Raw genomic sequence first — 16,969 nt, forward strand, 5'->3', positions numbered from 1 at the left:
AAAGCATCGACTGAGGTGTTTCTGGTTTGCACCACTAATGAAATAAGAGCTAGGTCAGTAAGGAAAAATGCCTTAATTATTACATCCAGTTTGTGGTGGGGGGGGGGGGGGGGCAGTTACAGCTGTGGCTACAGTCATCTTTACTTCCCCCCGTTTAGATCTAACAGACTTGCACTATTAGGAAGCAAAACCCCACGTGCAAATGGAATGATACACCCTTGTTAGTGGACAAAGTATTTACCATCTGGCTAAGAACTGGTTTTATTCAACAAAAAGGCAATTTTCCTGCCATCTTCCAGTTAATCCACTCATTTGGGCTTCCTTCTTCATTGCTGTTATTCTGTGTTCTATAAAAAGGTTGGTGGGTTACCCACTTCTACCCATACCAGCATAGCATGGAAAGCAGTATAAATAGAGCTAGTTAGAAATTCAGCTTACCAGGAAAAAAAAACAAGGACAGTTGCCTGGTTAGGCTGTCTGTAAAAGTTTCTGAAGCACTGTATCTTCAGAGAGGAACAAGACGTAGTTACTTACAATCTGAGAATTCAGCTCTCGCAGGGTTTAGTAGTTCCTCCTGGCAGTCATCTTCTGCTGGCAACCAGCCTCAGCAACCAGCAGCCCCTGTACAGCTCAAGATGCTGTGCCGTGTGGAAAGGCAGCTGCTACATGCAGTTTCCAAATCCAATAGAAAGCAAACACTGTCCCTGATTGGTTCTGCCTTCTTCCCCCACTTACCCAAAAGAAAACTGCAGATCCTTTGGTGCTGCCAGCTGTTTGTTGCTTGCTCTGCTTTCCCAGCCAGTCCAGGAGGGCCAGGACTACTGAATCATCATCCCCACTATGACGAACATTCAAACACTTGTGTGATAACATTTTTGTGTAGTGCTGCCCTAAGTTTTCAGTAGAATCAAAGCTTATTAAATGTGTCATGAGTAATTGACACCACATAACTCCCTAACTGCTTCAGAATTCAAACTTGCAAATAACTGGGGCATATGCCTTGTGGCTTGACTTAGGACTAACACACCAAGGAATAAATGAGAATGTTTGGAAAAAACACCTTGTTCCTGGGTTGCAAGAAGTGTATAGATGACCATGGGGAAAGGAACCTCAGCATTTCACAGTGAAATTATGACTAACTTCTTTGTAAGACCTGGCATCAGGAGATGGGGCTGCGACCAACCCCGGTGCTGCACAAAGGATGGTCTAGCTGGACATTTCCCACACCACTGAGACAGGCTGGCTTCCCTTGAGGATCCAAGATGCTAAAGAAACTTTCAACACATCAGAAAAGACAGTTCTACAGGATGTGTTCTCCTCTCCCAGCCAATACACTTCACTGACAAACACTCAAACAAGGAAGGTTTGCAAAGTCTAATGGTAGATTTTTCTTTTAAACGGCAACTAAAATGAGGCAGTATCTCTGAGCCTACTCCAGGCCTGGCTTTGGTAAATGTTGCAGAACAGGACCACAGGCAAGGTAACCCTGGCTAATGGATTGGGGTTTATATGTAACTCTAGAAATCAGGATGCAAAAGGGTAATTTTCACTGAAAATTTGTTCTAACTCACTCATGAAGGTAGTTTTACTTGCCCATAAGCTGTTATCATTATATATACTTGCAATCAGACTATCTGCTAATTAAGGGTCTAGTCAGAAGTTCTAAAAAATATATTTTATCATATTGAAATAGTACTGACTCAGACATTTAACATATAGGAATGCTGCACAGCTTCCAATGTAGTTATTCTTCCCCGGTTAGGCCCAGTGACTAGCCCGGTTATTAGATGTGCATCATTCACTACACTTCTGTCCTTTTGAGACAGCTTGGGTGCATCTCCATGTGAAATTAAGATGAAGCAATAAACTCAGGAGCTTTTTGAGCCAGAGTAAACTGCTCCTGGGCACAGCATCTACAAGTGCACCTGGAACAGCAGCAATTTGAGCCAGAGTGGATCAGGGCCGGGCTGGCAGAGGGCATGGGAAGTCAGCCCTGGGCTCCAGGGGGTGGCACCATATGGTGGAGGGGTGGGAGGGGGCATAAGGGTGCTGAACCTGCATAACCGTGTGGGTAGATGGCAGGTAGGAGTCTAGCCCCCACCCAGTCATCATCTGCATGCGTTTCAGTGCAGCTAATTACTCCACTGTAAGATAGTACTGCTAATTAGTCTAGTCCACAGTAAAGCACACGTGTAGATGCACCCCTTTGTGACCATCTATACTTTATCTAGCTGATAGCCATTATCAGTCCAGAGTTAGTATAAACACTGTATAATTATTTCCAACAGTGAATACGCAGACTGCTCGACTCTTTGACCTCTGATCCAGAATATTAACACTCAATGTGAAAAGGTTGCAAAGATGTTTCTCAGCACCTCCCTTTTCATAGCAAATACAGTAAAAGCCATGACAACTTGAATGCAAGGGAGAAGGGAAACTAAAAAAAAATAAACACTGAAAGGAAGGGAATAGTACTTGAAAATCCCTTTGCAGCCTTTTTCCTTCTTCAGGCCTAGTCCTGATCACTTTGAGAGCACTGGACATTTTTGCTAGTTGATAGCGCTGAACCCTTGTCATCTTTTTCCCACTCCACCCACTGTGGGCAAGCCAAGTTCATGGCCACTCAAAAACTGTCATATGTGGGTGTTATTGGCTGTCTACTTTAGCAGCTTTTCAGTCTCAGTTCTGTTTGACACACAACCAGACCAAACCCTGCTCTTGTTCACATGATTAGCCTCATTGATTACAATAGGCCTATTTGCAAAAGTAAAGCAACCACACTTTGGCATATTCACTGCAATAACGCAAGGAAGAGCCTTGATGGAATATAAAAGGAAGAAGTGACGGGAAGAAGAAAAGGGGGATAGGAGAAGAACAGGAATAAGAGTGGGATAGACAGGATCTAATAGGACTAAGGGTTTGTTTTGGGGGTTGGTTTGTTTTTTTTATAAATTATTTCATAAGGTAAATTTTAATATTTAATTAATTATATTAATAAAAGCATTTAAGGAAACCTGAAAAGGATAACCATGAACCATGTCCCAGGCTAATACACTTCAGACTTTGAGCCTCAACTCTGAAGCTGAGAGGACTTCTTCCACCACAGATTTTATTTTAGCTGGGACAATGGTGATTTTTGAAGTAGCTTTGTATGATTATAATGTTTCATTCTCCTTGAAAAAGTCTTTATCCCTCTAGAGCCTACCACTCCCCACTTGTAATAATAGTAAGCTGTAACCTGTAATATGTGTAAAGAGTAATTTTCCTGTGGATTTATGTAAGTCTGTTTCACATTTTCTAAGATGTACTACATAATGTTCTAATACACTAATTACCAGCTCATGTCATAGCAATTTTATTAAAAGCTTATTCTTACACATACCCATTCTGAAGGGATTTCAGGACTTTTGCAAATTTCTCTAAACTAGGCTTGTTGAACCAAAGGCAACAATGTTTGATGCTGCATAAAGCTGCTTCCAGTAATGCAGAATCATTACACAAGCAATCTCATGTACTCAAAAAAAAGTCAGGCACGGATTCTTCTTGCGCTTGGTCTCAAAGACTTGTAAACAAGTTACTTTTAGCACACTATGTTGCGATAAAATACTGGTAACACAGCCCTATAAAGTTATTCCACCCAATATAATTCCAATTCCAGAATCAATTCCAAGAGAAATAAAATTTTCCATTACTTGATTTCAAGGAAATTCTTCAGCATTTTGTAGTTATTGTTTGCTAAATAACATGGTGTTATCATGCTGACCTCCCAGACTTGGTACCACAAGGTATTTTTCCATATAAAATTGATAATGCCAACAGGATTGTCAAAAGATGGTTGTCACCATTAAAAGGTTTATGATTTAAGAAATATAATTACTCCAATATCAGAGCATAATTACTAACCACAAGTAGAATCCTGGTACAAATCCATATATACGAAAGGACACAAAACCTTTTAAACATAATTTATATACATTTATGGCTTTATACAACAGTAAAGGATTGTTCTTGTGTCTGCAAGTACATCAGGCACTTCTCTGAAAATATCCACATATGAACTTTAATTCTGCAATGTTACTGAGTAACAGCAGTGAAACACTGAAGTGCTGTTTCACCACCCACAAGTAAAACTAGCAGTATAGTATGTACATGCCAATTTCTGGTGATATTGCTGGTTTGTGGAACACCCTCAAAAAGGAGGCCAGTTTTAATGCCAACTTATTTTTCTCTTTGTTTGCATAAACCACGCTGCATGTTTACATCATGATTACAAAAAACACGAGATTATCTTATTTAAAATCAGTCATAAATTAAGAATCCTAGAAATTTCATAATGAAAATATGACCTTCAAATCAGTAAAAAAATAAAAAAGTACTAACATATATCCAGTGGTTTAACAAGTGCAAATTTTATACTGTTTTCTAATTGGTCCAATTTTAAGTTCTCTCCTCTTCTTAGGGATGCTCTGTTGACTTGAAAGTCAATAATAAGCAGTACAAACTTTTGCTTATAAACATAGGCAATTTGTCAGTTTATCAAAGCAGAGCTTTCCAATTAATGCAAAACTACCTAAACATATATAACTGTATTATGGAAACAATACATCTTTATATTTAAAATATTTGAACAGCTCTATAATACAATATACCTTTAATAACAGTACAAACCAGAAAAAAGTCAAAAACAAGGCTGCATAGGTAAGATCATCTGCACAATTCACAAAGCGTTCATTTACAATAATTCTGACAAAGTTATTCCAGAAATTTGGTACTTCTACTGAAAAGAATTTATTACTAGAGGTCACATAATGTTTGCTTTAGAGACAGACAACATACCCTTCATTAGATTTCACAGTATCCTACAATTGCATGCACAACATTAGAAGTTCAATATACATAATCAAAAGAATCCAACCATGCAAAGCAAAAACTTCTACCATCTACAGTTCTCTTTTCTGAGGATGATCACACATTAAGCATGGCTTCCTGCAGTTAACTTTAATTAATTGCTACATTTAAACTCAATAATTAAAAAGGAAAAAAAGAAAATATTTTGTATACAGGGAAGTGACACAGTAGCAATAAAAATAACAGGATTATGTTATTATTTTAAAATGTAGCATGTTCAGCTGCAGTGTCAAAGGATGAAATCCCAATGGTTTTCTTTTTGCGCATGTGGAAGTAGCACGTACAGGTGAACTGTATGGACTTCCTGCTTGACCTATACATGTCAATGCCATTGGTTAGCATAAATCTTGCACTTGCACCAGAAAGGAGGCCCTTTGAAAACTATACTCTAAGGCCACGTCCACACAAGCGTGGCTGTGCAGTACATGGCACTGCAGACATGTCTGCAGCATCATAGGGATATCCAGGGGTAAAAAAAAAAAAATTTCAAAAAATAGTGGGCAGCACATGCTGGGGCAGCGCGCGCTGCTCAAAACCTGAGCCAGGCCAGCTGCAGCCATGGATCGCTGCTGCTGCAGTCCCAAGAGGCCCCCAGGACCCCAGGTAAGGCTGCTGGGGCCAGCTCAGTTCCGGCCCCAGCCTCCCCTTCCCCACCCCGGGTTACCTACTACAGCCCAGAGGGCATGAGGCACAGGCATTCCCCAAGCACAACTAGCAGCAGCAAAAGGTGCACTGCTGCTCGTTGTCCCCAGGGAACCAAACATCCACACTTGTGTGGATGCAGCCTAAGAGTCTTCTGCTTGTTCCACAGCCAAGAGTTATGATCCAGTATCATTAATTTGATAGCAAAAATATTACTAGTTACTTGGCAACAGATGCAGGCTGTTTAAAGAGATTTTCCAGTATTGAACACCCCATGCTGCACAACCAAAGTTTAGAAAAGGATTCCACAGTGGGGTGGCCTGCAACATGTCACTATCTGACACAAATGTTAAAGACTGCTGACAACTGAAACAAGAAAACAGAAGAACCCACCTGTAATGAGAAGTGATTTGGGCCCAATACAAGGACAAATGCAAAAGCTACCCCAGAAAAGTTCCATGTTAAGTTTAAATATCCCACAAATGACTGTGAAGCATAATGGAAGAAACAGGAGATAAATCTGGATTGTAATCACTTTCCATTAGTGGGCCATAAAAAAAATTCATCCCCTACCACCCCTGCCAATAGCTTGGCCTATTTTCAAAACCATAAATACTTTTAACGCATAATGAAAATACTCAATATTTTAATGCAAGGAATGTGCAATAACCAATGACAGACAATCAGGCTTAACACTCCACTCATGTCAAAAGTACAATTTACCTACATAAAAGCCAAAATTATTTACCAGCTGAAGGCCCAAACCTGTGAACTATCATCTGGATGTCAGTGGGACTATTCACTGTGAATCAAGATATGCAGGACTGGCACTTAGGTAACTAGCACTATGTCTTACCTCCAAAATAAAATGATTTGTATTATTTTGCCTCCTAATCAACTCCCCTCCCCTTTTTTTGGACACATTGAAAAGAACAAATACTTTTTTGTCCTGAAATGTCAGTCCCTCCTTTAAAAGAGCACTTGTATCCCCCCTTAGAACAGAAACACTGACAGACAGGGCAACTACTGCTAAATGGAGATTCTCTTTCTAATTGTATTCAACTTGTAAACGTTCTTACAGAAAAGGTCTTGCTTTCGAGTCCACAAACATTATGAGACCTCCATGAAATAAATACAACATGAAGCACTGTACAAGCATTTAAGAATGAATACTTAACACTTTGTGGTAGTCAGAGTTAAAATGGGAATAGAAGCAGATGAGGTTTCTAAAAATGCATATATATAAAAATGATTAAATATTTCCTAAACATAAAAGGGAAAGTATCTATCTATACATCACTCTTGCCAAAAAAGGGGCCAGAAATGCTGTCTTCAAGATACTTGTTAAGCTTTTCTTTATTAGCACTCCAAAGTGCTGGACAAATATATAAAATGTTTGCTTAATCTAGTTAAAATACTGTACAAAATGAAGAGGTTACGTATGCTGCCAGATCTCCAATTCTGTAAATTTTAAAGTAGATTATGTAACAAAGTAGACTTTAAGTATAATAAAAATAGTTTGATAACTATTCCAAAAGTTATCTCAAGTCCAACAATAAATTCATTAGTCTGAAAACTAGATCCAGATATAAGCTTGTATAAATTTACAGACAGATAGGTATCCTACCAAATTGGCATTTAACCTACTGTTTGTTTTGACCATTTGACTAGTCAGTGAGTTCAGCTGGACCATATTTAAGAGACTCCGCTGTTCTCATATGAAGTGTGCAGCAGTTTTAATACATGTAAGGCAGTTCATACAGCTGCAAAACAAGCCTCTTGCTTCATCAGAACACAGGTAACATCAGCACAAGTTAAAACTTACTTAGAGGGCATGAGATCATCACAGTATTGTTACAAAAAGTTTACAATTTTTCCTGGACCAAATGGATATTCTTAAAAAATCATGTCTGCATCTACAGCTCATACCGTACAAAACTGAAAGTACAACATGATGTAAAAGTATTTTCTGTGATTATATGGTGTAGTGAATTTGGCACTTCAGAGTAATGACATTTCCAATGGCACAGTTCTTATCTACAGCAGCACATAACCTGCAAACACTGGGCAAACATCCTGTACAGGAAAACTCTCTCTGCTGCCAACTCTGACGCAAGGAAAAAGAGAGAACAGTTTTATCAAGAAAACTAAAAGGAAGGTGAAGGACATCTTTGGACTGCTTTTCTCAGTTCCTGCTGTCAGACAAGTCTGAAGAACTTTACACTGTAGCCTAGAAAAATAGGAAGAAAAAAAAACAAAAACACACAATTAAATAAAACCCACATAAAAAAAAAAATTAAAATATGGACTAGCCAAGAGAGGATATTTTACTACTTTAATACATATTAGACATATTTTCAGATATTATGGCAAAACTCCAACTGTCCAGCTAAATACTAGGAAATGGTATGAGAAATTATCACCACATAAGCCTAAACCTAATATAATTTACATCCAATCAAAGGACTCAAGTTAGAAAACATAAATGGTGTTCGATGAACATCACATAATACACATTGGAAACAATGAACAATTTTGAAAGGATGCTGTAAAGAAATGATAGAAAAAACTGCTCTCCCTTGCCACAGAAGGCAGGACGTAAAGCAGTATGTTTGAATTGCAGCAAAGCAGAATTAAATTAAATACAAGAAAGAAACAAATAACTTCCTGGCTGAACAGTAAGCCAGTGGAACAAACTGCCTAGGGCAACTGTGGAAGGTTTTTCACTGGAGGTTTTCAAGAAGAGGCTAGATAGGCATTTGCCTGGGATAATACAAAAACAGCACATCCTATATCTGTGCAGGGGGCTGGAGTTAGGCGACCTTTGAAGTCCCTTCTAGCTCTAAAATTCCAAACTTATCAAAACACTTATCCTTTAAACTGATTTTCAGGTTTTTAATACACACACGCATACGGGTGCACGCACGCGCATGGTATTTATAAAGTTCTTGTGCAACTTTAAACTTTAATAACTTTGGATGTACACAAGATAGAAGCAAACTGTAAATGGTGACTGAAAGCATCATTCATTAAATTTTAACACAATACAACTCAGATTTATAGACTTCAACATAACCACCCTCTTTCGTGATACACTGTTCAATCTGATTTCCCAACTTGTAGAAAATATTTTCCAGTTGCTGCTGAGTGATTTCATGAATTGCATTTGTGATCCTTACCCTACGCATAGCTCACACTATTAAAAAATGTAACAAATTATGCTTTCAGCTGCCGTTTACAGTTTGCTTCTATCATGTGTATATCCAAAGTTATTAAAGTTTAAAGTTGCATAAGGACTTTATAAACACCCTGTATATAAGCACACCCACCCACCTACATACCATGAGAACTTACCTTCTATTAAATCCTAGCCTGACACCCAACTATGTGTGGTTGTCTTTACACTGTGTGGAAAACTTTGGTTAGGTAACACACTGTCAAAGTTAAAATCTAGAGTTTCTCCATCCATAAGGTCATTACGAATAATTGACTCCATGTCACAGTCCAACCGTTCAATTAACATGTCATCTAAGTCACTTGGGAGCTTCTCCTGATGGAGAGAAACAATTCCCACTCTTCCATAGCCATTACAGCTATTAACAGGAGCATAAGGGTTCATAGTATTCATCTGCATTGGGTGACTCATAGGCACTTGTAATGAAGTTTTCACGGTGGACAAGCGATTTAAACCTGAAGTATGTGACATGCTGTTCACGGTATGTGACAAGGCACGGCCATTGACTGCAGGTGTTGGCTGATTATGTCCTTGGTGTGGGCGGGCATTGGGAGTCATCATTTTGTTGTGTGATGGCTGATTACCATACGTTGGCATCACTGAATTAGAGACCATCAGCACATTTTGGCCCAATACTCTACCACTGGGCTGAGGAACACCAGTATCTACTGATGCCAAGATGTCATTGTGGGTAGGAGAATCAGAAGTCAGTAACTCTTTCAGGAGTCCTGGAGAAGAACAGTTATACTGGCTGATCGGTCCATAGCCTGATTTACTGTCTTGAAGAGTCTGCAAAGGCATCTGGGGCAAAGAGTTCATGCTAGCTTGAACATATGTAAATTTTCTGTAGTCTGGATTTGGTGAACCTATACTCGTGGTTGATGATGTAAATGAATAACCTGGTGCTTGTTGCATCATTGTAGCAGGTGAAGACTGAGTTGATACAGTCATTGATGTATTAGGTGACAAGAGATTGAGGTTATCCAAGAGATTCTCCATATTTTCAGAATTACTCATTTCTGAAAGGCTGGGGAGAGTAGAAGCCATTTTGGTTGCTGATGGAGGGTATGACATAGGGTGTACATCCCCATCTCCAAGATCATCCTGTTCTGGCAAAATTGGAGAAAGTCTTCCACTAATTGTACTAGCATTAGAGCTAGTTCTAGGTCTAAATGTATTCCAGTTATCAAAGTCATCGTTACTGTGAGAGCTGGGGCTTGCAGGCCACTTTGAAAACTGTGACCCTGGGCTGTCGCCATTTCCTTCCTGGCCTGATTGAAGGGCTGCTTTTTTCTTGGCAGCTCTACCTCTGCTTTTTGCAAACTTGCTGTTGTTATCCATGGATGCTGCTCTTCTCCGTGGAGACTTTCCTCTCTTTCCTCCTTCTGGGTTAAGCATCCACCAAGAACTTTTTCCTGTTCCCTCATTTTGCACTCTAATAAACTTGCTGTGCAGGGACAGATTGTGACGGATTGAGTTCTGAAAAAATAAAACAAGACATAAGCAAAGCCAGTTCTCTATCTCCTCTTCTACCACATACCACTTAATGAATGAGTCACACTGATGCTACCCAAAAACATGACTGAAAACTGTACAAAACTCAGTTTCTAAACACTAACCTTCTGCCTGCTAAACACATACATCAATATATCCAATACACCAATATATATCCGATACTGTACCTTCATATATACACACACACATACATATACATATACATATACATATACATATACATATACATATACATATACATATACATATACATATACATATACATATACATATACATATACATATACATATACATATACATATACATATACATATACATATACATATACATATACATATACATATACATATACATATACATATACATATACATATACATATACATATACATATACATATACATATACATATACATATACATATACATATACATATACATATACATATACATATACATATACATATACATATACATATACATATACATATACATATACATATACATATACATATACATATACATATACATATACATATACATATACATATACATATACATATACATATACATATACATATACATATACATATACATATACATATACATATACATATACATATACATATACATATACATATACATATACATATACATATACATATACATATACATATACATATACATATACATATACATATACATATACATATACATATACATATACATATACATATACATATACATATACATATACATATACATATACATATACATATACATATACATATACATATACATATACATATACATATACATATACATATACATATACATATACATATACATATACATATACATATACATATACATATACATATACATATACATATACATATACATATACATATACATATACATATACATATACATATACATATACATATACATATACATATACATATACATATACATATACATATACATATACATATACATATACATATACATATACATATACATATACATATACATATACATATACATATACATATACATATACATATACATATACATATACATATACATATACATATACATATACATATACATATACATATACATATACATATACATATACATATACATATACATATACATATACATATACATATACATATACATATACATATACATATACATATACATATACATATACATATACACACATATATATATATATACACACACACACACACACACATGTATAAAAAACGATGTGCATGCATGCATGCGTGCATATATATATAAATAAAAACAAACTGCATGACAGCATGAGACACATAGACAAATATATGTATATGTTCATACATGCAAATATATATGATATTTAATGTAATATAGGTTTCAGAAGGTCTTGTACAATCAAATCCCTTTGCAGAATTAGTGGTACTCCAGTTGTTGAAGAGGCCTTTTAGCAGGTTCTGCTAGAAATCCGTATTTACGTGTTTTAACTCCTCCATTGGAGCTTCTCCTTGTGTTTTTCAAGCTTTTTTTTTTACCCTCCTAAAGCTACGGTGCATGCATGATACCCTCCCCACAGTACATACACCATAGCTTCAGAAGGATAAAAACCAATGTTTGAAAAGTTGTACCTGTGATAAAAATATATATTAACACAACAAAAGTTTGTTCACTGAGCCAACAATCCATCCTTTATAAAAAATACCTACATAAAGTGCTCATGTGAGGCCCCGGAACAAAAACCCATTTTTTTGTAAGATTCTGCTCTTAGATTTATTTTTTTTAAAAAGGGCTCGGGGCCCTGGTTAATGGTGGGTAGGAGGCCCCATAGGGGGGGGGGGGAACACGCGCGCGCACACACACACACACACACACACACACACAACACGGTACTGACATGCAAAATTGGTAGCTGATCCAGATTTGATTATTATCAAGCTCTATAGGCAGGATATTACTAAAACAAGAAACTATCCAAAGGATTTAGCAATGTAAGTCCCAATCCTACAACACTTGCACGTAAGTTGCTTCCCCCAAACTTCCCAACAAACTAAATAATAATACTCACATGCATAAAAAAATAAATGTATGCACAAGTAATCTCAAAATCAGAGCTTATGCAAAGAAGAAGAAAAGCTGGATGACTGCAAAGAAAAAGGGCCTACTGATTGAACTCAAGAATTGTGCTGAAATCACACGTGAAAATAATGGACAAAAATTGCTGTATAAGTAATTAGGCCTAACTAATAAAAAATATGATGGGGTGGAGGGGAGGAAATGTTTTGGCTTGCTCAAGCCTATCACCCCCTTTTGGATTCTTAAAAGGAAAACTTTGGAAAACAAAATGGCAGTCTGGGGAATTCCTTCAGGAAAGGCTGACAGGCTTCTGTTTCAGTCCAGAGACTGCTGTTCACTGACAAGGATCATGATACCCAGAACATAGAACATCACTGGGAGGCCTGACCATCACCATCAGCCAGTGATATCCTATCATCTTCCCTTCTTCCCCTTTGTGTTCCTACCCATTGCCTACTATCTTCTTCCAATTCTCCCTCTTTTAATGTTTTTATCTGATCCTGAGACCAGATGCACCACATAGTACCAGAACAATAGGTAGAGATTATCCATCCATTCAGGCTACCTGAAAAATACCATGGGAACAGAAAGACCTGTCCAGATCACCCAGATGATGTCTCAGGCTCAACAAGCAACAGCTTGGAACAGCAACTGTTCCAAGGACTTGCTACCCCACAGAATCCACCTATACCAGCTCTCTCAAGTCCCAAGAACATTAAAAAAAAGAAAGCTTTCCTATACTTTCTCTCTTCTTTCTCCTTTTTCAGTATCTGATTTTCCTAAGGCAGAAAAAGCAACCAGGACCCACAGGGCGAGACCCCAAATTCAACTCTCTCTTTCTTCCCTACTAAGAACCAACTCATCAATATCTTCTCTGAAAAAAGGACTTTAATTGATTTCAGGTTGTTTTGCATAAGCAGTATCAATTTCAAATTGTTCTTGTCCATTTCTCTCTCTCCCAGACATCCTAAAGGAAATCAATTTTCTAATGTCCATCACAGGGCTAAGCAGGCCCAGGTGGTGTACTCAAAAATCTAAGCCATGATAGTGTTTCTTGTTGTACAGTGACAAGGTCACATCAACAGCTTTGGCATTCTGAGTCACTTTGCACACTCTACTGCATCTGAATCCTATCTCCCAGCTCTGGTCAGAGGCTTTGTAAATGGCAAGAGAGGGTATCACTAAACATTTATTCTCAAAACCTCAAATCCTGCAAACTACCACCTTCTGTGGGCTCTCCGCAGCTACTCTGTCCTACTACATACAGATCTCAACACCTAATATCTTCTACCCACCACACCTAATATTTTATCTTCTATTTTACACCTAATGAGACCTGAATGTCTTCTGGCTGCACTAGAAGTTCACCATTATCCTTCCATCAAGGCTGAGTACCTTGCTTTTGAAGCAATCTTGGCAAGCATTAGTTCAGTGTCAAGAGAATACACTCAGAAAATTCAGCGTGAACCTTCCATACGATAACAAAAAGGGCCTCAACAGCCATTTCAAGTATCTGGATAGTCTAGAAAACCTAAACTTAACCCTTCATTTTCAGATGGGGGGTGGGGGGAGGAGCTGCAGAATTAAAGGCTAATATCATTCCAGATTTAGAAATGTCACAAGAAAATTGTCCTGTAAGCCTGATTAAAAAAAAAAAAAAAAAAAATTGCATACACCAGTTCTTTGTTATTGTATTTTGTAAATATACTCTGTTGACACAGATTTAGTGTTTACTATCAAAATAAGACTCAGACACATGAGCGCACACACACCACTACGCAATACTAAACGCACACAAGCATTCTGCTCCCTCTTCCCAGAAAAAAAAAGTGTTAAATGTTTTTAAAAGTTATTGAAATTCCTTAGTCATCAAAAATATAATCTTGTATTATTGTACTGAGGACATCTGAGGTCGCTCTTGGAGTAACAGAGCTGTCTCTTAACTTTGCCAACAACAAAAAAAAATTTTCCTAACAGGAAAAGGTTTGTGGCCCAGAGCTTGTTACATAAATTCCTGTTTTTCACACAGCCAGTAGGACATTAAAGGAGCTATGATTTACTAACTTGGAAAAAAAGTGTTGAAGAGGTAAATCTTGTGAAAATATGCACTGCTGTTAATGATGTTGTGTCTACAAACCTTTGCCAGACACAAACATGACCCGATAAAAGGTATAGTTTCAGCAGTGGAACTTGACAGCAGGATGAGTAAGTGTGGTTGCCAGTATTCAGAGGCATTCATTTTGAACCACCAGCTACAACCCTGCCTATAGCTATTGCGCTGCAGGTCATTTAAGAACTGGGGTTTTTAAAAATGTAATTTGAAGTACAACCTTTGAACTTAATTTGAAATATATGAACAGCAACAAACTGCATCTGCACTGGCTTTATGTGCACAAGCAGAGTGTGCCAGTTAAATTTCAAAGCATACATGCTGGAATTTTATCAAAAACTAATTACAATTACAGTAGAACTGCTGCCACCTGTGGGGTGTTCCTTGGGATTGATTGTGCTACTGACAGAAAGTGACTGAAGTCTTATTCCTATTTGTTCTTTGCAAGAAACAGGCTTATTTTATTTTAATAGAAAAATTGTGCATTGATAAGTATGCTTGCCATTACTTGATAGTTTGAGAGTCCATCCACTGAGCCAAAAATACTTATTTTTTAATGAGCAAATAACTAAGACTAATAATATTTAAGAGTACCCATGAATGATAGTTGTTTCTGTCAATGTAGTTCAGTCTTTCAGCTGCCCTTTACAGTATTTCCTAAAGCATAACTACACAAAAAGAAATACAACTTAATGTGGATTTTTCCTCTAAAGAATAATTTTATTTTACATACATTCAAAACATTTTCCTTCAGCTAATTTAAAAATGAAATGGTAAAAAAAATTCAGCACCCCCTTGATCTGTTTTACAAGCAACACAGCTGCTGATGCTTATATTTAAACCAAGGCTTTATAATGTATTAAACAAGAAACCTAAAATTAAGCTAGTTAATGCCTGAAAACTGTATCTAACTTATACATCAAGATTTCTCTACAGGAACAGTATATGAAGTGAACTAGAGATTTCATGCTGTTTAAAACCAATCATTCTCCAGAGTTAAAAAGAAAAATAATCTAAAACACACTTGCATTGTACAGCATTAGAACTGTACTTTGTAAGTTTGTCAATAGTTAAAAGAAATAGTTACGCACACAAGTAGGTGGCCTTTTTTTCCTCCATGCCAAAACACAAGACTGGAAAGCAGAAAATAACAATTACATCTTGCAATAACTGCAGTTCTCCAAGATGCTGCACTCAGTTCCCCTGACAGCGCAGTTGGAACTGAACAGCTATTTAGTACTTGCTAAAGAACCAGTGTGAGTATAAAGGCAGATTTAATTTTCATTATAATAATTGGTATTTATTGAGTTAAAATATAAAACGTGTGCTGGCAGGAGTACACTGGAAGCAGGTATGCAACAAGAAAAAGTTTGTGAACCTCTGATCTATACCAATGGTTTTTCCCAGATCTGAAGAAGAGAAGCTTCATGGATTCATTCCCAGAGATGAAGCTTTGAAGCATCCCTTACCTTCCAAGTTTTTGAAAAGAAGAGGCAATATTGAGCATCTACTGCTTTCATACCCAGTGGCGCACAGGTCATTTTCAACCCTATTGTTCAGTAGAAACAAGCTACAGTGCAATAGTGGCAGTCTCACAGTTAGTGCCTGCCGACGCTACAGCAACACTGTCTCACGTAGATGTGCCCAGTATAGTGTACATTTATCTCAGGTCCCCAAGACTGGACTCTCTTGATGGACATTACCATTTGTGTGTCCTGAGCCTCCTTTACATTGTCTTACAAAGATGTAAAGAGCAGGATCTCCACATTCATTCTTCAACTGCCCTGCAATTCAAATCCTGCATTACTGAAAACTCCAAAAAGCAGGAACAGAAGGCATGTCATGGATTCAAAAGCTCAGTGGATTGCTCAAAACTGTCGCTTTTCATATCTTGGTGTATTTTGTGTCTCTAATGAGAGTCAGGAACATGAATAGATTGCACTCAAGTGAGTGTTAATGAAAATAAAACCTTTATTTAACCACTCTGGGAGCATCTACAAGAGACGCTGACTGCACAGTAGCCAAAAAATACTGCACGGTATTGCACCACAGCACAGAAAGTGCTAATACACTACTGTGCAGTAGCATCACGTAAATGATGTCTGCTGGTACTAGTGCACAGTAACTCCAGTTACTGTGCATTTATTTAGTATTTGCTAATACAAGTACTAAATAAATGCATAGTAATGACTACTCAGTAGCATCTCATGTAGATGGGCCCACTGTCTATGAAAGTGAGAATCCTTTTCATATAGATATCAACATATTGTGCCCTAGCTACATGAATACTTGTCAATATTTCCAAAGTTAAGAAAAATGAGTAAAAATGAATGAAAATTACAAATTCTTAAACAGGATTTTATTAGATGGATTGAAAATGATTCTATAATCAAGACAGAGAAAAACTGGCTAAAAACAGTTATTCTAACAGGAATTTAAAATAGAAGAGCTATTGTCTCCT

At 37.3% G+C, this 16,969-nt stretch overlaps 1 protein-coding gene across 1 annotated transcript; it reads right to left on the minus strand.

Moving 5' to 3' along the window:
* Positions 1 to 3,340: 3,340 nt before the first annotated feature.
* Positions 3,341 to 12,919, minus strand: FOXO1 (forkhead box O1). Its single transcript, XM_014520887.2, has 3 exons — positions 12,845 to 12,919; positions 8,905 to 10,264; positions 3,341 to 7,780 (listed from the first exon to the last, which is right to left on the minus strand). Exons 1-2 carry the CDS (start codon positions 12,917 to 12,919, stop codon positions 8,918 to 8,920), a joined length of 1,422 nt encoding a protein of 473 aa, XP_014376373.1. The 3' UTR covers positions 3,341 to 7,780; positions 8,905 to 8,917.
* Between the last annotated feature and the right edge of the window lie 4,050 nt (positions 12,920 to 16,969).

Source organism: Alligator sinensis, unplaced genomic scaffold (genome assembly GCF_000455745.1).
Source record: "Alligator sinensis unplaced genomic scaffold, ASM45574v1 scaffold1031_1, whole genome shotgun sequence".
Taxonomy (NCBI): domain Eukaryota; kingdom Metazoa; phylum Chordata; order Crocodylia; family Alligatoridae; genus Alligator; species Alligator sinensis.